This window comes from Salvia splendens, chromosome 18, assembly GCF_004379255.2.
Source record: "Salvia splendens isolate huo1 chromosome 18, SspV2, whole genome shotgun sequence".
In the NCBI taxonomy this organism is placed as follows: Eukaryota; Viridiplantae; Streptophyta; class Magnoliopsida; order Lamiales; family Lamiaceae; genus Salvia; species Salvia splendens.
In genome coordinates, this window is record NC_056049.1 from 7,169,952 (window position 1) to 7,190,056 (window position 20,105).

The 20,105-nt window shown below is 36.5% G+C and overlaps 4 protein-coding genes across 6 annotated transcripts; 3 read left to right on the forward strand and 1 right to left on the reverse strand.

The window, feature by feature from the left end:
- Positions 1 to 3,419: 3,419 nt before the first annotated feature.
- Positions 3,420 to 6,125, forward strand: LOC121775849 (G2/mitotic-specific cyclin-2-like). The gene is made up of 11 exons (XM_042172925.1): positions 3,420 to 3,548; positions 3,631 to 3,745; positions 3,831 to 3,887; positions 3,970 to 4,015; positions 4,102 to 4,257; positions 4,345 to 4,467; positions 4,823 to 4,912; positions 4,992 to 5,213; positions 5,301 to 5,399; positions 5,490 to 5,668; positions 5,743 to 6,125. Exons 1-11 carry the CDS (start codon positions 3,491 to 3,493, stop codon positions 5,894 to 5,896), a joined length of 1,299 nt encoding a protein of 432 aa, XP_042028859.1. The 5' UTR covers positions 3,420 to 3,490; the 3' UTR covers positions 5,897 to 6,125.
- Positions 6,126 to 8,070: 1,945 nt separating this feature from the next.
- On the forward strand, positions 8,071 to 9,652 carry LOC121777016 (phosphoserine aminotransferase 2, chloroplastic-like). The gene has a single exon (XM_042174147.1). It carries the CDS (start codon positions 8,111 to 8,113, stop codon positions 9,383 to 9,385), a length of 1,275 nt encoding a protein of 424 aa, XP_042030081.1. The 5' UTR covers positions 8,071 to 8,110; the 3' UTR covers positions 9,386 to 9,652.
- Positions 9,653 to 9,775: 123 nt separating this feature from the next.
- On the reverse strand, positions 9,776 to 15,363 carry LOC121777017 (protein S-acyltransferase 10-like). 2 transcript variants are annotated; one of them, XM_042174149.1, is made up of 12 exons: positions 14,944 to 15,363; positions 14,741 to 14,855; positions 14,073 to 14,147; positions 13,870 to 13,941; positions 13,644 to 13,703; positions 13,284 to 13,478; positions 12,063 to 12,096; positions 11,313 to 11,422; positions 10,904 to 10,990; positions 10,530 to 10,613; positions 10,360 to 10,425; positions 9,776 to 10,261 (listed from the first exon to the last, which is right to left on the reverse strand). In XM_042174149.1, the coding sequence occupies exons 1-12, from the start codon at positions 15,008 to 15,010 to the stop codon at positions 10,075 to 10,077; spliced, it is 1,152 nt and encodes a 383-aa protein (XP_042030083.1). In that variant the 5' UTR covers positions 15,011 to 15,363; the 3' UTR covers positions 9,776 to 10,074. The 2 variants fall into 2 exon arrangements, with proteins under 2 accessions (XP_042030083.1, XP_042030082.1); XM_042174148.1 differs by having other exon boundaries at positions 14,976 to 15,361.
- A 1,411-nt stretch (positions 15,364 to 16,774) lies between these two features.
- Positions 16,775 to 19,718, forward strand: LOC121776415 (thiol-disulfide oxidoreductase LTO1-like). 2 transcript variants are annotated; one of them, XR_006045288.1, is made up of 7 exons: positions 16,775 to 17,069; positions 17,168 to 17,420; positions 17,696 to 17,958; positions 18,032 to 18,144; positions 18,228 to 18,375; positions 19,032 to 19,176; positions 19,471 to 19,718. XR_006045288.1 is itself a non-coding variant. In XM_042173591.1 (7 exons), exons 1-7 carry the CDS (start codon positions 16,971 to 16,973, stop codon positions 19,543 to 19,545), a joined length of 1,089 nt encoding a protein of 362 aa, XP_042029525.1. In that variant the 5' UTR covers positions 16,776 to 16,970; the 3' UTR covers positions 19,546 to 19,718. The 2 variants fall into 2 exon arrangements, 1 of the variants encoding a protein (XP_042029525.1); XM_042173591.1 differs by having other exon boundaries at positions 16,776 to 17,069; positions 19,039 to 19,176.
- Positions 19,719 to 20,105: the final 387 nt, after the last annotated feature.

Below are 20,105 nucleotides of genomic sequence, written 5' to 3' on the forward strand. Positions count from 1 at the left end.
GTTTCATTTTGTCATTATCGTCCGTCTACCAATAAATGTCTCATTTGCTTTGTAACTACATTTGTTAATTGGTGACCTTACATTTCACTAACTTTATTATAAAAGTAGGACTCATTTTTCACTAACTTTTATATCCACTTTTACTACATTTCTTAAACATGTCAGGTCAAACATAGCCTTGTATTGGTTGATGAAGGGAGTATTTATATTTGAAAACCAAAATCAAATCAACTCACACCAGCGCACAAATTAGTTACCCTTTTTTAATCTGACTGGAAGTCTAGGACTTGCTAAAAATGATCTTAGGACCTAGTGATAGTTTGCATATTGTAAGGCTCCCACGACACTTCTATACAATTTTCCATCAATGGTCGGATTTCCTTCCACTTTGGACAGTCTAAAGCTCGAGACCATATGTGTTGCATGTTTCTTAGCATTAGGTTGTCATTTCTCACTTTTATATGTTGCATTATGTTACCTTGTCGTTAATGTATTGTTATCGCGATCGTGTCGTGTTAATACGGATCGGATGCATCGCTAACAGTTCATATAGTTGGTGGATCGTGTTCAGTATATGTAGCAGGCCGGGTTCATATTTGAGCTTAAAATTTTTCTTAGCAAGTACTCATGTTCAAGTTTTACCTTAAGAAGTTAGATTCTGTTATGGTGGACTTGTTAATAACTCAATATGCATGATTTGTCAGCCCTAAGCATAAGTGTACGATTTGCCAGCCATGCGAGTTTTAGTGTCGCCCACAATCATAAGTCATAACATCAACATATTTGAACCTAATTAATAATTTGAGAGGCCGATTAGTTGCAGGAGAAAATAATGCTCCGTATTTCTAGACTGACCACATAATTTCATTACCATACTTGTCCGTATATCAATTTAATTTTAGAATGTTACTCTCAAAAGGTATAAAACTAATGTAACGTCTAGCTGTTGAACTGTTTAATGGCCCACAATCAAATTTAACTGAGGATGGTGTATTGTGAATTCTGAGTTAATTTTAAATGTGTTTTTATATAATGTTTATCAATATTAATAGCATAATCAATTAATAATAGTCTAATATTGTGAAAAGGTACAGTATCTAAAGATTCTGCACATAATTAAATGTACTGCATTTATTCCAACATGTACCCGTTGGTACTTTTGTATTCGTATAATACTGGTGGTATTGATTTTTACTGAACCAAGTGTATTAAATCTTTAAATACAGCACAAGCAATTGAATACTACTACTATTTTAATCACTAAATTATACTATTCCACATGAAAATATAGAGCACTTGATAAAAGAAGGATAATCTTGACTGGTTTATCTTTATATAAAAAGAAATGATACTTTCTTTTATTCATTTTTTGTTTAGACTGTAAAAAACATTTTTTCCCATTTTATTTTGATAAAATCTCATGATGTGAAATTCAAATGGTATCCTTTAACTTATATTTTGAATTTGAATTTTATGAATTAAATTCAAATGATATCCTTCAAATTGTGTTAAGTGATTTAAGTGATGAGAAAGTTAAATATGAAATAGAATAAAGTAGAGATGTGAAGAGAAAATAAAGTAAGAAATGAGCTCTATTGTTTTTTGTTAAAAGGGAAATAACATAATTAGGCCATCCACATCCATGTCTCAATACCGTCCCTTAATCTTCTCATCCCTTAACTATTTATGGGCCTCACTACACTTTTTACCCCATCTCTTAACTAAGAGACATCACATGCATCCCTCCATCTCATCCCTTAACTATTCATTCAATTTTATTTTTTATTTTTATTTCGAACAAAATCAATTAATATTTCATTTAAATATTAAATTAATACTAATAATTCATAAAATCATTAAAAATCATGAAAATTGCATAATCCGAAAATACGAAAAATACATAATTGAAATCCTAATATTACAATTTATTGAAATCCGGATAATCATGGAAAGTGATGTGGTGATCGTCTAACGGTTGCCAAATTTTGCCCAAATGTGCTCCATTAGATCCTCCTGGAGTTGGGCATGGGCCATAGAATCATGTGTCATTGCCCGAACACACAGCCGCTCTTGCAAAGAAGGATGCACTCCACTGCGAGGCGGACTACTTGCGGAAGAGCTTCCTGGGGTTTCAGGGTCGAACCAATTTCCCGCCTCAGGTCCTTCGTCGGCGACAATCATGTTGTGCAAGATTATGCACGTATACATGATGTCGACCATATTCTCCATAAACCACGTACGAGCCGGAGATTTGATAATGTAGAATTGATCTTGTAGAACCCCGAACGCTCTCTCCACATCCTTGCGAGCAACCTCTTGCTTCTGCGCAAAAAGAGTTTGTTTGTCGTCTATCGGCCTGTTGAACGTCTTTACGAAGGTTGGCCACTTCGGATAGATGTCGTCGGCAAGATAGTACCCCATTTTAAACTGGCGGTTGTTAGCGATGAAGTTGATGGCCGGCGCTTTATCATTCAAAACTTCAGTGAAGAGGTCGGATTGGTTGAGCTCGTTGATATGGATTAAGCGATTAGAAGCATCGTTTAACATCAATTTGCATTCGGTGAAATTTATTAGAAAAGGGAAATCGGATATTTAGAAAATACTAGAAGAACAAAAATCCACGTATAAAATTATTGCTATATTATAATCTTGAGAGGCAATCAGTTTAAACTTTATACTGTAGTAATATTTCTTTTTTTTTAATCACTGGATCTATTTGTTGTAATTCTCGTCTCATCCATTCATTCACCTTTAGAAAACAAATCTACCCTTTCTTCATCAATTTTTTATGTAAGTATTTTGAAATTCCGTAAATCAAACTAGGAATACAGTCATCAAATTGGAAATTACTTTAATTTTTTATACTGCACGATTTCTTTTGATGTGGTACTAATCAAACTGGATTTTCTCTTTACACAACTAAACAAAATAAAATCCAATGTAATTGCATCAGTAAATCTGACAACATTATCTTAGCTACTTAATCATAAACGCAATTAAATGTGGTGTCTGAATTTACTAAGAAAATCTAGAATTTTGAAATAAAAATAGAAAATAATCCGTTGCCGTCCCAAATTAAATTGACAATTGCAAACTGTCTAGTCAAAAGTGGGGAAGAGCGCCTCTCTCTCTCTCTCTCTCAATTTTTTTTTATCTCTCATTACTGCACATAAAAGTGCAAACTACTCAAAACCCACAATAATTAATTGAACAAATTAGTTTAAAAAATGAAGTGAAAAAACAGACAAGCAACCACAATTGCATGTGTTAAAACACAATTTGAAAGTAACGTCTCCTTAGCCACGCGGCACGTGCCAACACAGGTGACCGTTGCGCACACACACACACAGTGGCTTTCCCCACTTCACTAGCCGTTTGATTTAAAAACAGCTCCCCCCCTCCTCTCATTCCGCCATTGCTGAACCTCCTCTCCCTTCTTCCCCTCCTCCTCTCTGCTCCAGGAGCTCTGATTTTTTCAAGAAATTGGAAAATGGCTATTTCTGATGAGAACAATTCTGTTCAGATTAGACCAGCTAATGTTCAACAAGGTAAAAAAGATTGGATTTTGTGATGTGGGCCGGCTCAAGATTGCAGCTTTTTGCGTGAATTGATTTGCTCTCTTTGATTTAGGTGGGGGAGAAATGGAAGGGAGGAAGTTTGGAGGTGAGATCAAAGCTAACAGAAGAGCTCTTGGTGTGATTAATCAGAATCAATTTTGTGTTGTCAACAAGAGAGGCTTTGCAGAGTACTTATCTTAGCTCCCATCTTCTAATCTCTCTCTATCTCTCTCTGTGTTGAAGTTTTTAACACCATGTGAAAAAAAATCTCAGGTCTAATGGGGTTTGTGATAAGAATGGTCCAGTGCCAGCACATAGGCCAATCACAAGGTAATAAAATAATTTGTGCTCAAATTCAATTTTTTTTCCCACATTTGAATTTTTCTGATTTGATTTTCTTGAATTTTGATAGGAAATATGCTGCTCAAATGGCAGTCTCGCAGCATCAATGCCCTGAGGTAATGGGCTAGTAATAGATCTTGTTTCGGATTGGATCCTTAGTTGAATAGCAAGAGTTGCTAAGAATCTTTTGTTTTGTTACTAGGAATCTAAGAGGTCAAAGACATCATCATCAGGCATTGAGTTCACAGTGTGGGAGGATGTCCCTTTGACAGATGCAGATGATAATGTGGCAGATAAAGACCAGCCTATGCCTATGTCGTTGGAGAAATCAAAATCGGAGATCGAAAAGGATCAAATGGTAGCAACCCTTTTTCACATTGATGAATAATACTAGTTCTTGCTCCTTAGCTAGTTTATTGAGTTTGGGAGAAAATTCACAATGTAGGAGGTTGAAATGGAAGACATATTCGAAGAGACTGTTTTGGACATCGACGGTGGCGACCCGAAGGATCCGCTTGCTGTCGTGGACTACATTGAAGATCTGTATGCCTCTTACAAGAAAATGGAGGTGAGGAAATGGAAATCCTAATGATTTAGCTTAGTTTTGATGTTTTGAAGTAAAATGTGGCCTTTTTCCTATTCAAGAATTTCATTTTTGGTGTGCAAAAATAGCTCCTATGATTAGATATTGAATACTGTCAATGAAAATAGAGACAAAAGGGAGCTCAATGTGTGTTTTGAATTTGAATTCGTTTAGATAAAGGTAGGCTGATTATGCATCTAGGCACTTTACAAAATAACCAAATTGTCACATGTTGGTATTGAGCTGTCATTTTATTCTTCATAAATGCTAATTTTGAATGCTGTAGATCCACCACATGGTGAGCTTTATTAATTCCATATTTTTTTGTTTTGTGTTGCAGAGTTCAAGCTGTGTTTCACCATGTTACATGTCACAACAATTTGACATAAATGAGAGAATGAGGGCTATTCTCATTGACTGGCTCATAGAGGTAATTAATTACTAATGCTTCAAAGTGTAACTTGTCTTAATCTTGTGAAACTTACTGTTTTTCTACTAATGATCAATAGGTGCACCACAAATTCGAGCTACGAGAAGAGACATTGTTTCTTACGGTTAATCTAATTGATCGGTTCTTGGAGAAGCAATCCGTGGTGAGGAAGAAGCTGCAGCTAGTCGGCCTGGTCGCCTTGCTTCTCGCCTGCAAATACGAGGAAGTCTCGGTCCCTGTTGTCGATGATCTGGTCTTCATCTCGGACAAAGCTTATACAAGGAAGGAAGTTCTTGAAATGGTACATATATTAACTAATCCGCAATCACAACACAACTCATTCAATTTGTGACATTCAAGAACTGATTTTTAAGTCCATTTTTTGCAGGAGAGGTTGATGCTGAACACATTGCATTTCAACATGTCTGTCCCAACTCCTTTTGTTTTCATGAGGCGATTCCTCAAAGCCGCTCAATCAGACAAGAAGGTCGGTCGAATAAACAATCTTTGATGAGCTTCTGAAACCAAACACTAACAAGAAAAATCAAGAATCTAAATGTGTCTAATGTGTTAACAGCTTGAGATGCTCTCACTTTTCTTGATTGAGCTATGCCAAGTGGAGTACGAGATGCTCAAGTATCCGCCCTCGTTTGTCGTGGCTGCTGCCATATACACGGCCCAGTCGACGCTCTACGGTGGCGGGCAGTGGAGCAAGACTTGCCAGTGGCACACAGGCTACTCAGAAGAGCAACTATTGTGAGTCTTGATCTATCCTTATCCTATGATGATGCTTGTGTTTTGAGGCTAAAGCTCGGTTTTTTTTTACTCAGGGAATGCTCGAGGCTGGTGGTGGGGCTGCACGAGGGGGCCGGGACGGGGAAGCTGACCGGGGTTCACAGAAAGTACAACACATCTAAATATGGATATGCAGCGAGATGTGAACCAGCACATTTTCTTCTTGTACAGGCTAACCAAACTAGTTAGTACATGTGATTGATTTGGAGTGAAATTTAATTAGGGGGCACTGCACTAGTTGTTGAGATTAATTAGAGTTTAATGATAGAGAAATTAAATAACCAGGTTAGCAGCAACTTTGAGTTGGGATTAATTGCCAATTATTCATTCTGATTCGAACAAGTGTAGAAACTCTGCACTTTCTGATTGTTATTACTTATTACATTTGATTGGGAAATAAATACCATCTCTTTTGTTATTGTTTGGTTATTTAACTTCAATGTTTCAAATTAAGTAAAGTTTGAATTTGAATTATGTGTAAGACCGTTCGTTGTTGAATCTCAGATGCTGATTACCTGTCAAATTTATTACTAAAATAATACACGAACGGTATGGTATTTATTTTACATTAGGAATAATTTGAATCTCAGATTTTGATCACCTGTCAAATTTAATATAGTACACGAACGGTATGGAATAAATTTTAGGAATAATTTGAGTGTTTTTTTACTATTAGTTCTTTTGAAAGAAAAATGATGTTTATGGAGCTGAGATTGATTCCAAGATTTTGGTTGCAGTTCACAGCTCATATAAATCACATGGAGTAACTAAATGGTGAAAATAAATGTCTAATTTCATTTTTACTAATTTTTAGTAAATATATCTTACATTATACTAATTTATTTTACTTATATTTTAGTATAAAATTAAATAGTATTCCTAATATATAAAAATAAGATTTACATTTTTTTATCCATTTTTCTTTATAAATAATTCCTTAAAATTTCCGTTGGTCAAAAAATTAGTCATCTTTAATTAGATGGAGGGAGTATATATGCATATTATATTACTCGTAAATCAATTTTGACGAATAAATATTTAGTTTGCATACATTTAACGAAACATATCTCTTTTTGGCTTTGTTTTGAATAAAAATTCATTGGTACACGTACATTCTATTGGAGTTGTTGTGATCAATTGAGATTTTTTTAGCTTAATTGAGAATTGAGATGCACTCACTCATTTTTATTAAATGCATCTTAATTCTCAATTAAATTAATAAATCTTAACCTAATGGGACCGTATTCTATCGTCAGTAACCGATTACCATTTGTGAATATAGAAAAAAAAAAAAGAGCGTGACCATTATGTGGAATATTAGTCTAAATTATTGTCCTTCCTTTTCACTTTTCAGCTACCAACCACCCGGATTCAATATTAAATATTCCTACATAAAATCATTTCCCACAAATCATTTTATTTATTATGAGTAATTTAGTTCTATTAAAGCGTTTTAGTTCACAATACAAATTTTATTACATAAAGCGAACTAAAATGTCATTATAGTGAACTAAATATTTCACGAAGTAAATATACTTCATTGTAAATTATACTCCATAGTGTGAATTAAATCGCTTTAATAGTGAACTAAAATCGTCTTTGTAATGAATTAAATTGCTCTTACAGTAAATTAACATCATTTTTATAATGAACTAAATTCGTGTTATCTTATTATGTATTTAAGATTAATTATATTTTATGATTTAAGATTAGTTATACTTTGATCATCTCTCGTTATTATAAATAATTAGATCGACACAAATCAAGAAGATTAAAGATTAATGTCCGCTGATAAAATATACTTCATTCGTCCCTTAAATTTTGTCACATTTTGATCGGACACGAGTTTTAAGAAATGTAATGGAAAGTGAGTTGAAAAAATTAGTAGAGAAAGGGTCCTACTTTTATATAGGAGTATTAGTGTTATACTTCCTCCGTCACACAAGAATATGCGCTATTTTCTTTTTAGTCCGTCCCATAAAAATATGCATTTTCCAGTTTTGAAAACTATTTTCTCTCTAATGAGGTGTGACTCATTCTCTACTAATAATACTTTATATATATTTTTTTCTCTCTACATCTCTCTTACTTTACATTAAAACTCGTGCCGACCTCAAAGTGCATTTTTTTTGGAAACGGAGGGAGTAATAAAATGTGAATAAAAATGAGTTAATGGAATGTGATATTCACTACTAAAAATGATAAAAGTGAAAGATAAATAGGAAATTTTGAGGAATGGAGTGAAATCAGTGAATATTTAATTTTGTCAAATTAGAATGTATACGGAGTATCCAATTTTGAATATTGATTTATACTCTGTATAATTATATCCCACCAACCCCCAACCTGCTCACACTCTCTTCTCTTCTCTTCTCTTCTCTTCTCCTCCGCCTTCTTTCCAAAATGTCCATCTCAATGTCGTCCGCCGCCACCACTCCCCTCACCCACCTCAACCCCACCGCACCCTCCCAAATCTCCGCCTTCCCCACCTCCCTCTCCCTCCCCACCCCCTCCCCCACTCGTCCCCTCTCCATCACCTGCTCCTCCTCCACCCTCCAATCCCAAACCTCCACCACCACCGACCGCCTCTTCAACTTCGCCGCCGGCCCCGCCACCCTCCCCGAAAACGTCCTCCTCAAAGCCCAATCCGAGCTCTACAACTGGCGCGGCTCCGGCATGTCAGTCATGGAGATGAGCCACCGCGGCAAGGAGTTCCTCTCCATCATCCAAAAGGCCGAATCAGATCTCCGCTCCCTCCTCAGCATCCCCCCCGATTACACCGTCCTCTTCCTCCAGGGCGGCGCCACCACTCAGTTCGCCGCCGCGCCCCTCAACCTCTGCAGCAGCCCCACCCACGCCGTCGATTATATCATCACCGGATCCTGGGGCGACAAGGCCTTCAAAGAGGCCGCCAAGTACTGTAACCCTAATTCCATCTGGAGCGGCAAATCCGACAAATACACCAAAATCCCCAATTTCGATTCCCTCAATCAAACCCCCGGCGCCAAATTCCTCCACATCTGCGCCAATGAAACCATCCACGGCGTCGAATTCAAGACCTACCCTACCCCGGCGGGCGAAAACGAGGTCCTCGTCGCCGACATGTCCTCCAATTTCTGCTCCAAACCCGTCGACGTCACCAAATTCGGCATGATCTACGCCGGCGCGCAGAAGAATGTAGGCCCCTCGGGCGTCACCATCGCAATCATCCGATCCGATTTGATCGGGAAAGCGCAGCCGATCACGCCGGTGATGCTGGACTACAAGATCCACGCCGACAACAATTCGCTCTACAACACGCCGCCGTGCTTCGGAATCTACATGTGCGGGCTGGTTTTCGAGGATCTCGTGGAGCAGGGCGGGTTAGCGGAGGTGGAGAAGAAGAATGTGAAGAAGGGGAGTCTTCTTTACGATGCAATCGATGGGAGCAAGGGGTTTTTCCGGTGCCCCGTGGAGAAGAGCGTTCGGTCGCTGATGAACGTGCCCTTCACGCTGGCGAAGCCGGAGCTGGAGGCCGAGTTCGTGAAGGAGGCCGCCAAGGAGAAGATGGTGCAGCTCAAGGGGCATCGGTCGGTTGGAGGGATGAGGGCTTCCATTTACAATGCGATGCCGTTGGCCGGAGTGGAGAAGCTTGTGGCTTTCATGAAGGATTTTCAGGCAAGGCATGATCATGCTTGATGGATTTGGTTTTTTGATTGTGAAATGGGTGTTTTTGCTTCTTCATTGCTAGATTTTGAGTTCTTGCTTAATGAGTTTTGTGTGGCGATTTGAAAGCATGGATGGATTTTGGTTTAGGTTTAGTCAGTCAAGTCTTGTTTTTTCCTGTTTGAAATAATAACAATAATAAGATTTCAGATTTATGTTGTTATTTGAGAGTTGATATTCTCATGGATTTTGTTTTTGGTGTATTACTCTTCTTGTAATATCAATTTATAAATTTTGTCATGTTTGTGTTTGCCAGAAAATGTCTTACTGTTATTTATTATAATACTCTTCGTTGAATAAAATATCTTGCAAAAAAGTTATGGTGGCCGGAATATGGACGTGACAGCCAAATTACACGTTCAGTGCCCAAATAAAACGTCGATTTTACACATTCAGTACCCAAAACTACACATGGACTTTGCATTGTTCTTCGGCCTTGTGTTGTACATTACAACATTGGAATACAATTTGAATGGGGACTAAAAAGATCCTTTGCTTTCAGTATCAGTAAAACTATGGGAAATTTCTCATTCACCACTCTAAATCCATCAAAGAACCAAATGGAAATAATGTTTGCCAGAGAAACTACACGTGTTACAGCATCGCACAGCCTCAGTTTGCATCTTACACATATCGAAATTACAAAGACGGGTGCAGTTCCATCAGCAGCAGCGACACGATAGAACATCGTAGCAAGTATAAGGTCTGGACTTCTCCTCAAGTTCTTGAGCTGTAGGTAGTCTTTCCATTCTGTACATGCTGCTGCTGCTGCTGCTTCTAGCACAACAGAATAGATACAAATTCCTGCAAACTCCTTCGTTGAATGGATACACTCTCTCAGGAATCCCCCTGTATAGTATACACTCATTAATAATTATAGTATAACTCAAAAGAATCAGAATTGGTTGTGAAGCATAAGATATCAGGAAGGACGGAGCTAAGAAGACCTTAAATATGCAATCCGTCGCCGTCTCACAAGCTCGTACGTGGTTTGATTAGTCATGATAAGGAAACTGTTAATTTATACAGGCAGAGGCACAATTATTCGTGTTAAATATTTGCATTTTTAAGATAGGCAACACAGAGCATGTATGTTCTATGGATTGATTAAACATACCTATGAAAAAGGAGCAGAAGCATCAGGAATATTAGACAAATTGAGAGAGCAGCCAATAGCAAAATCAATATTATATCTGCCCACCTGAAGGAAATACATTTGAGTTCTCAATCATGACAAGCTTAAAATAAGTACTATAAGGCCATATCAAAATCAGCTATATCTTAGAGGAGCTTGGTAGAAATACGGTTGGGAAAACAAGGGGGAAGCTTTCCTACTATCTATGATTGCGATAATTTTGAAAAAAACAAAGAAGTCAAGGATTCCCCAGTTATAATAACTACCACTCTCGTAACTCAACTTGAACCAGGATGCCTCTTCAAAATAGACAAAGAGAAGGAAGATGTGGTTCTAACGCATAACAAGTAACATACCATGCCTTCAATATGTTAGACTTGAGGTATCCAATGTACAGTATGCAAGTCCAGAGGGTCAATGCTGTTTCTCCACATATGTACCACCTGTTTTACCACAAAAACAAATTTAACTAAAGAAAACATGTGTTGCACATTCAAATATGTATTATTTTTATGTAGTGAAAACGATCCAACCAAGCATGAAACATTCCTCTGCTTAAATAACTAGAGCCTATCTTGAAAGAGAACACTCGTAGCGGGGTAAAAAAATTCCCCCATACATACCCCCAAACACTTAGCTCTTCAATCCATCAAGTCAAAAGTATATCAAGGAATTTGATGACATTGTCTCAAATAAGACATGAAAAGCTAGGACTGGAAACATTAATAAGAAACTGAATATGTCAACAGACAAAGCGGCACTAACCAAAAACGGCAATGATTTCCCTGGCCTATGCATGTTCCAAGCCAAACACAGTGATGATCAAACTGAAGAACGCACTTGTTACAATCATGACAATGCTTAGCTCGTGGAGGCTACAAAAGAAATATAATGGTGCTGAGTTTAGAAATTAATAACATTTGGACAAGCAATAGACATATAAAGGTTTGTAGGAAGAAATGGGTATGATGAAAACAATTACTTAATCAGCATAAATCTTCTCTACTCTTGAAAATGAGAAATAACCTCCCAAACCTTTGTTTTACATAGCACCAACAAAGATACAAGGAGTAATATACAAGACCATCAAATGAAAATTAATTTCCATATTTTAGCACATTGCAGAAGCAGCATTTGCCTCACTCAATTGAGTCCCGTAAATGTTATACTACAATATTTCCAATGGAGGATCTATTTTGATAAAAATTTTGTCTACGTCATCAATCATAAATTACTAGAGAAGCATTAAGCTGATGCAAGATCAGACCTACTTAATAGCATAGTATTTATATCGAATATATGGGAATTATATATGCAAGATTAGAGATTGAGCAACTTGATAATGCATCCTAACAGTTTCTTAGATAACAGAAACACAATTCAAACACCCAATCTCAACAGGAGACTGGGAGCAACAGATTGGTATGTATGATCAGCGCCAAAAGAAATCAGGTTTTGCTTCATCTAAGCATGAATGTCAGGATGCCCAATAAAGATGAGGACAAAATATTCTACCTGAAGGATGTTGCAGTAAGGGCAGGTCAAACTTCTGAAAAAACAATCATTACAAAGAGAGAATCGATCAGAAAAAAATGGTGATAGTGACAAATATTTACTAGAGACATATTCTATTTTAAAAAAAAAACAAGATGGTTATTGATGTAATCTACATTCAAAAGCTTTAATGATTCACTTTATGACTTCAATTAGCAGAAACGGTGACAGTTATTCAGGTATAATCAATGCTCATTCTCAACCAAGCATCACTGCATCAGTTTTCATTTTTCACAAGGCACGTCTATGGTCCTCACTGCAGAAAATAAATAAGACACCACGCATAAATTTGTATATTATTAATATATGTTCAGTGACCAAAATAAAACGTGTTTAGTTATTTATTTTCCACCGCTATCATTAGTAACAGTGCAACACTATTCCAAAGAGTGTATTGGCTCCATTCTAAGAAGTAACAAAACAAGGAATTTAGTACTTTTGAGCAGGCAACTACAATGCTATTGAAAGAAATTTTATTTATTGAGATATCAGGATATAACTATCATGATCACATTTATGTATGTGAATGACAAATGTTGTTGCCATCAATTGTATTACCACCACATAATCTTACAAAAGTCCAACTAGTTCTTTATGATTTTGTGCAGATTTCCTTTTACACTACATTGCAACTTATTTGCCGATATTCTTTACAAGTAATTTCTGAATCTTCTGACTGCCAAGCATTTGTGACCAATTAGCTCCAATTCACATGCAAAATACAAAAATGATGAATGAAAATATCTGTCAACCAGCACTCTGCACAACCAAACATGCAACGCTGATTCTTTCTATGTGTTAATAATTTAAAATAGTACCAAGTTCTCATAGTATAATTTTTAAAAAGAGCAAAAAGCCATGTGAAGTCAAATCTAAACAATATACTAGTCTGGCAGATATCTGAACAAATATATTGTTTGTTGACAAGATTCCGGAAGAAATTTCATTAGAAAGTTCATGTTTAAGTATCATATTAAAGTCAGAACGACCTTCATATCTCTGTCCCAAACTCTAAAAGGGAAAAGTCCTACTAAAGTCCTTTCTAGTTTCAGAAAAGGAGCCATTAAGTGACAGTAACTTACTCATCCGCTCTAACAGTAGGTTATCGAAAAGAGATACGTATGGAACAAGTAAAAAAATCCTTGTCTTGAACAGCGTAAAATATTCAAAATACGCACGTACGTAGTTGATGACCGTTGCGGATACAAACTCATCACTAATTTAGTCCAAGCTGTTGCATTTCCTCTGTGATTGTTCCTTCCATCCACAGTGATAGCAACATCGCCATTTTTGCTTGAAGCTGTTGCATTACCTCTGTGATTGTTCCTTCCATCCACAGTGATAGCAACATCGCCATTTTTGCTTGAAGCTGGTTGTCTTTGCTTAAACGTATTAACAAGACATACAATAAAACATGGCAATTGGTCAATTCACAGCATATAACACCAATACCATCACCACAGTATCTGAGCTATTAATTTATAAACTACTCCTGCCTCTGGTGCTGATTTCATAAAAAGAATCAGAAAAGATCCTGCTTACTTTGAGGGCAATAATGGCTTTCTAGCTGCAGCATCTCTTTCATCAACGGCCTTCTGAATGCTACATTTCAGAGATAGAGAAACAACGATGTTTAATGTGGAATAAGAGATCTGCTTCTCAGAAGAATTTCTATTTACATATTTGGAACAGCCTTCTGGATATAATTCCTGAGATATTAACTTATAAATTCTCTTACGCCACAATTTCACAGAAGAATCAAACTTACTCTGAAGCTAATAATGTCCTTCTAGCTGCAGCATCCCTTTCATCAATAGTCTTTTGAACATCAATTACATAGCTACATTTGGAAAGGAAAAAATACAGAGGCTTTACCAACAAAGTTATGGAATAAATGATCTACTTCTCAGAAGAAGTTCTGAATAGATAATTAGATATTGGGAACCATATGCAGCTTGACGACATAATTACCCAGGAGATGTTCCCGCAGTCGCAAAATACTGAACCAGAGTAGCTACAAACAATAATACATACGTAGCAGTGTACCTATGTTGAAAAAGAGAAGCAAGCATGTTACCACCATCACAATAAACATATGAATGGAAATGACCAGTGATCTAAAAGCAAATGCAAGAAGCCAAGAACATTTATGATTAGAACCAAAAATTATAAAACTGGCGATCAGTCTAATTCCTGAATTGGTACTCCAGTTTCAGTAGCTGTGAATTTTCCACTAGATCGTCTCTTCATTCCTTCTGGTTAAATGTTCTAGGATAAATCCAATCGAAACCAACTCAAGGAAGCCACAAGGACCTTTATCTTCCAAATCCATTGTAGTGTATGAAGATATCTACTCAAATTTGGGCAAGATTAATAAGCAGGTCAGTCTCATTATGAGCAGTTAGGGGCTATCTGAGCTACAAATTTTATATATCTCTATGAAAAAAGCTCATATATGCATTTGAACTCGATATCTTAGTATCCTAAAACAACATCTGAAGCTCCTAAAAATGCTAGCTTTACCATTTCCTGATCACTCCACCAACTATGACTCACACGCACACACCAATTACACCAAAATTGTGCCCAATTTCACCTACAGAAAGAAGTTAAATAGAGTCAAAGCATCTGTAGATTACCATGGTTCGTGTTTGGTCTTCTCAATCAAATCACGGTCGAACAAAAACAATACGCCGACAAACAGTATATGCAGCAGCACCAAAGCTAATTTGAGAGAAAAAGCAGATCGTCGGGCTAGAAACAGATTCAAAAGCAAAACAATCAATCAGAAACAAAATCCCCAAATCAAATCAAATCAAATCAAATGAAAAGGAAACCTAACTAAGCTGGGAATAAAGAGTAATAAACAACAACCGGGGTCGGAAAAGCAGGGGAAGAGGCGGGAGCATCGGTCGGCTACGCGGCTACACGTATCCCTGAGAGAGCTGCCGCATGATACGCCCATTGTTGTTTCGTCACACGATGGTCATAACCTCACTCAGCATTAGATGGTTGTACAGTGCACTCCTTTAGTTGTACATCAATAGATAGAGGCTGCGGCGTCTGAAACTCTTGCTCCGATTACTAAAATTAGAGATAGCTCTGCAAATCGCAATTATTACCTCTTTTCCTCTTTAATTCTTATCAGTTACTACTCTCTTAATCTTCCTACCTTCGATTTTAATTTCTGTTGTTTATTATTGAAATTGTATGAGTAATAATGTGAATAGCTAGCTCAAGATTTACAAGCTCTTCTTGAAATAATGATCATTTAATCAAGTGTATAAAATGTAATAGTATAGTAATATCATAGATGAGTTACGGATTCAAATATAACAAAATTAAATAAGTAGTATGAGATTAACCGTATTTTTATGTATAAATTTTTGAGGTAGTTTAGAGTTTTGAATTTGTACTACTACTATAAGATTTTTAGGTACTTATCAGTTGCAATTTTTAGGTACAACGCACTACCTATTTTGGTTCTTTCTAAACGTGGATTTAAATACTTGAAGCCGCCGTGTTCGACTAGAAATGGTTGTTAAGTCTTATTTGTCCCCTCTTTATCCAACAATACAAGGTTGTATTTGATTTGGATACGGATTTTAAAAAATATAAAGAAAAATAGACTGAATAAAGAATATTAATCTTATTTATATATATTAATTTTATAATAAAATATGAGTGGAATAAATTAATAAGACGTAAGCCCTATTTAACATTTTATGGTAAAATTGAAATATGACTATTCTTATGAGATAAATTAAAATGGTAAAATATGACTCTTATTGTGAAATTGGAGGAATAGTATATTATTAAATTTTATTTAAGATTATCACTTGAAATTGTAACTATAAATTTAATAGGAGTATAAGATTATTACATGATATTTCAAGATAAATCCCACAAATAAAATTGTATACATGCATTCTTTTTTTGCTTTTTAAATTCAAAAATGTTTTATTGATATAAAAGATTTAAATTTGAAAATACCATTTGATTTAAAATTAATTATTTAAATTATTTAATCGAGATGATTATTATATAAATTTATACATTTTCTGGTAACTCAAGCTAATATTCATATTACTTCATCCGTATGCAAATATGTGTCTCATATTCAGTGGCGGATCTAGGGACTTTAGATAGGTTGTCCCGTCCGACCATCCAGATAGTCTAAATGTACCTTAATCAAGCTGAAAAAATAGCATTATCGCCGTAATGGTTAGGTTATTAGTCTTTTAACTAAGAGGCTGCAACCCACAAATCCTCTAGCACTTCCTCCATTTTTAATTCATCTATCTCCCCATCGATCTCATTGACACGACCATTGCTACAACTAATGACGTCACCATCGGTAGATAGCTTAGACAATGAAGCACAGCTCAGTTGGTAAAGACGTTTCCCCTCTAATCAATAGATCGAGGGTTCAAGTCATCACGGGAGTAGAACTAATAAATCGGAGTTTCGAGTCATCACGGGATAGATGGGGAACCATTATTTCATCCACCATGAGTGTGGACGAGAGATGAGTCGGTAGAGTGTGACAGACCATATTTTATCTTGTCACTCATCAAAAGAATTGGAATTTCATAATTGGTCATTTAAATTATTGTAGTAGTATATTTTTAAATAAAATTTGTTTTTTTGGCAACAAGGTATATTCTCCCCTAACATTTCCAACACGTTTTTCTCAAGAGACCCTCAGCAAATTCGAGGAATTAAAATTATCAAATTGCACTAAAAATTAATTGCTGCGTTTACTCTTCTTGATTTACTCGAGCTGAGCTTAAACTACATCAACTACAATATCAAACTACCGATTTTAGTTGAGTTTGATGTTGATTTGAATTTGATCAAATAACGAAGATGTCCAGCACCAGTTTCCTCACTAAATCTCCGTCGTCTCTTCCCCGGCAGCTCCTCACTTCTCCGCCGCATCCTCAGCTCTCGGCGTCTCTGTTCAAGGTCCGCATTTTCTCTCCAATTACGCGTGTTTTAGTACTAGTATTTGATTTTCTGTCATCACTTCGGCTACCGATTAATCCGATCCGTTGTCATTGCAGAAAGGAGCTTCCAATCAGAGATTATTGATGCTGAAAGTCAGCTGCGATTCGGCGGGCAGCCAGCGCACCGCCAAATCCGACTCCTCCGCCGCCAGTGACGGGCTCATTTCAGCATATGGATGGTGCGCCGCTCTCGGCGGCGTTGGGTTTCTGGAGACTGCGTATCTGACTCTCGCCAATTCGGAAGCATTTTGCCCCATAGGAGAGGGATCTTGCGATGGCATCCTTAACAGTCACTTCGCTTCCATTTTAGGTATTCTTCTTTGACTAATGTTGAAATAGTTAGGTTTTTATTTTCCCTCCGCTTTAAGCGATTGTGACTAATTTGTGATGGAATTGTTTGGTTAGTGTTGCCAACAGAACTTTATTAAGAATGCATGTTTATTTTTAGATATTTTTGTGCCCTCCATAAGCTTCTAGTTGGCTTTTGCTTTGTATTAAGGAAATCAGCACCACCACTTGTGTTTAAACCAATTGTTTCTGTGCCTTTGACGAGAGGAGTATAACATTGATGCTGTCTATATTAAGGTGTTCCTCTGCCATTATACGGCATGGCTGCCTATGGATTAGTTGCGATTCTCGGCCTCGGACAACATATTGGTTTCCAGAATACACTGTTTGATGTCAAGAAAACTGATGTTGATACGGTCTTGGTTGGGATAACTACCTCAATTGTAGTTGCTACTACGTACTTTCTGTATACCCTGAGCACCGAGTTTGGTGGAGAGTCATGGTTACACTGTTTGACATCATCAGCACTAACCTTCAGCTTGTTCTTGATTATCATAAAGGTTCTCCTGATATTGTCTTTTCTCTTTTTTACATTATGTTACCAATGAAAAGAAGTTTTGAATCCTTTGGCAGAATCTTGGGATCGACAAGATTAAAGAGATGTTGGGCTCAAAGTTGAGCATAGCTAGCTTGCTTATTATAGCCTTGGCTGCATCATATAATGTTTTTCAACCTGTTTCATCAAGGTACTACAAAGTTTAGATTTTGATGGTCAGAGCTCATGCATCCCGTAATCTATGTATTAAGTGATTTTTTATGTATCCAACAGTTTTGCAATGACAGAATTACCATATGTAGAAAAAGAGATCACAACTGAATCAAGTCCTTTGGCTATTTCTCTTGCAAAACATCTGCACTCTACTGGAGCGAGACTATATGGGGCTTTCTGGTGTTCACATTGTGTGCATCAGAAAGTGGTAATTTTCTTTTTCTCTCATGTTGTTTGAGTTGGAAACTCTGCTTTACAAACTTGTGATCATTGCTCTCCGTCGAACTCCACTAGAAACATAAAAATGAGAAGTATGGTTTCGTAATCCTGAAATGTAACCTCTCAGCATTATTGAGGTTTACACAGTTACACTTGAACAAAAGATCAGAGTCTCCGACTTGCTAGAAGTTTCAGTAAAAAACACCTCATTTGCTTTACTGATATTCTGTAGCACTGAGAAACAGCATGAATAAGTGCTCTCCTGGAATGAATGATGATATTTTAGTTCTTCTCATTTCTTGCTATCTAGTGATTGAAGCATAGAAGTCAAACTCCAAAAGTTTTCCCTCACCATTGTTAAAGATTTCGTTATGCTACTTTAACTTTTTTTTTCCTCGTTATGCTACTTTAACTTCTTTCCTTCTTTCTTTACCCCATTTTTGGTTTTAGCATCTGCCATATTCTTCTAGAAGCTTATGGTGTATGGATCTAGGGATTTTAAGAGGAAGGATAAATTTCAGGATATAGAGATAAAATAAGAAAAATTATAAATCCTAAATTTGGTTCTTCACATTGACCTATAGAAGATATTTGCAGATATTCTCTTCTAAATTCCTTTTGCTTTTGTTGTTTTGTACTGCAAAGGAAACAGATATTTGGGCGCGAAGCAGCTAAACTGTTAGATTACGTAGAGTGCTATCCTGATGGATTAAAGGCAGGAACTAAAATGGCCGAGGCCTGTTATGGTATTGACCTTAAATATTTTCCGTCTTGGGAAATAAATGGCCAGGTGCAAACTCCTCTTCATCTGAACCAAATCTTTCCGCCTTCTTGGTTTTTGTTTCGTATATCTATGGATCTGTGTATTTGTCAAAAAATCTGCATCGATGAAATGTTTTATTCTACTAGTAGTAGTTAGTTTGCAGACCTTGGTGTAGTACTAAATTGCTAGCATATTTCAAATAAACAAAAACCATCATGCCATTAACGTTGCCGTTTTCTCGATGGATTCAACATTATTGAGAAAAGGGTGTTAATTTTGATGATGGTGTTTTAGATGTCTAATTTGCTCAGATGGCCACAGGTTTTCAGCGGTGAGAAGCCATTGGAAGAACTTGCAACATTGTCTGGGATCAAACTTGAAGAATTGAGTCATTAGAAGTAAGATTATTCCAGTTTTTGCTCTTCCCGCTTTTTATGATTTCTTCGAGAACCGAACGACGTCATTGTTTCAGAGCTTAGAAAGTTCATATGAGTACTGAGATATGTGATGCAGACCTTAAGAAGCTCTTTGAGTTTAGTTACCAATTCAAGTTTTCTCTGTTGCTGACTTATCAATTTTAGTGTCATATTTTGCTCTAGTGTTTTAGTTCATCAGAACATACTAGTATACTACATGAGTACATATACAATTATGGAAACGCAGACATAAAATCAAATCAGATGGAGAATAATTGTAAACATGTGTCATAATATTAGGAAAATGTAATAGGAGTACATAAAACAACAACATATGTTACACCAACTTACACATCGATAACAGAAGTTTAGAACCAACTCAAACTCACACAAGCAAATAAATTCGCAACGAAATCTATAGAATGCATGATACTATGTCGGATGGATATATCGTGTTTTGTCGAGTGTAGCATCTACAAAACCGATCATAACATGGCCGCACGCAATTGAAAGTGTGTGATAAGGAAATAACAAAGTTAC

Bases quoted from the DNA above. Each gene is read 5' to 3' on its own strand.
- LOC121775849 (XM_042172925.1), top strand. From the start codon at position 3,491: ATGGCTATTTCTGATGAGAACAATTCTGTTCAGATTAGACCAGCTAAT. The intron at 4,258-4,344 runs GTAGCAACCCTT...TTCACAATGTAG, and splicing joins AGATCGAAAAGGATCAAATG to GAGGTTGAAATGGAAGACAT. The intron at 5,214-5,300 runs GTACATATATTA...CATTTTTTGCAG, and splicing joins GGAAGGAAGTTCTTGAAATG to GAGAGGTTGATGCTGAACAC.
- LOC121777016 (XM_042174147.1), top strand. From the start codon at position 8,111: ATGTCCATCTCAATGTCGTCCGCCGCCACCACTCCCCTCACCCACCTC.
- LOC121777017 (XM_042174148.1), bottom strand. From the start codon at position 15,066: ATGGGCGTATCATGCGGCAGCTCTCTCAGGGATACGTGTAGCCGCGTA. The intron at 13,704-13,869 runs GTAAGTTTGATT...TCTGAAATGTAG, and splicing joins AGGACATTATTAGCTTCAGA to CATTCAGAAGGCCGTTGATG. The intron at 11,423-12,062 runs GTAGAATATTTT...TTTCTTTTGTAG, and splicing joins CTTACTGCAACATCCTTCAG to CCTCCACGAGCTAAGCATTG.
- LOC121776415 (XM_042173591.1), top strand. From the start codon at position 16,971: ATGTCCAGCACCAGTTTCCTCACTAAATCTCCGTCGTCTCTTCCCCGG. The intron at 17,959-18,031 runs GTTCTCCTGATA...ATCCTTTGGCAG, and splicing joins TGTTCTTGATTATCATAAAG to AATCTTGGGATCGACAAGAT. The intron at 19,177-19,470 runs GTGCAAACTCCT...AGATGGCCACAG, and splicing joins CTTGGGAAATAAATGGCCAG to GTTTTCAGCGGTGAGAAGCC.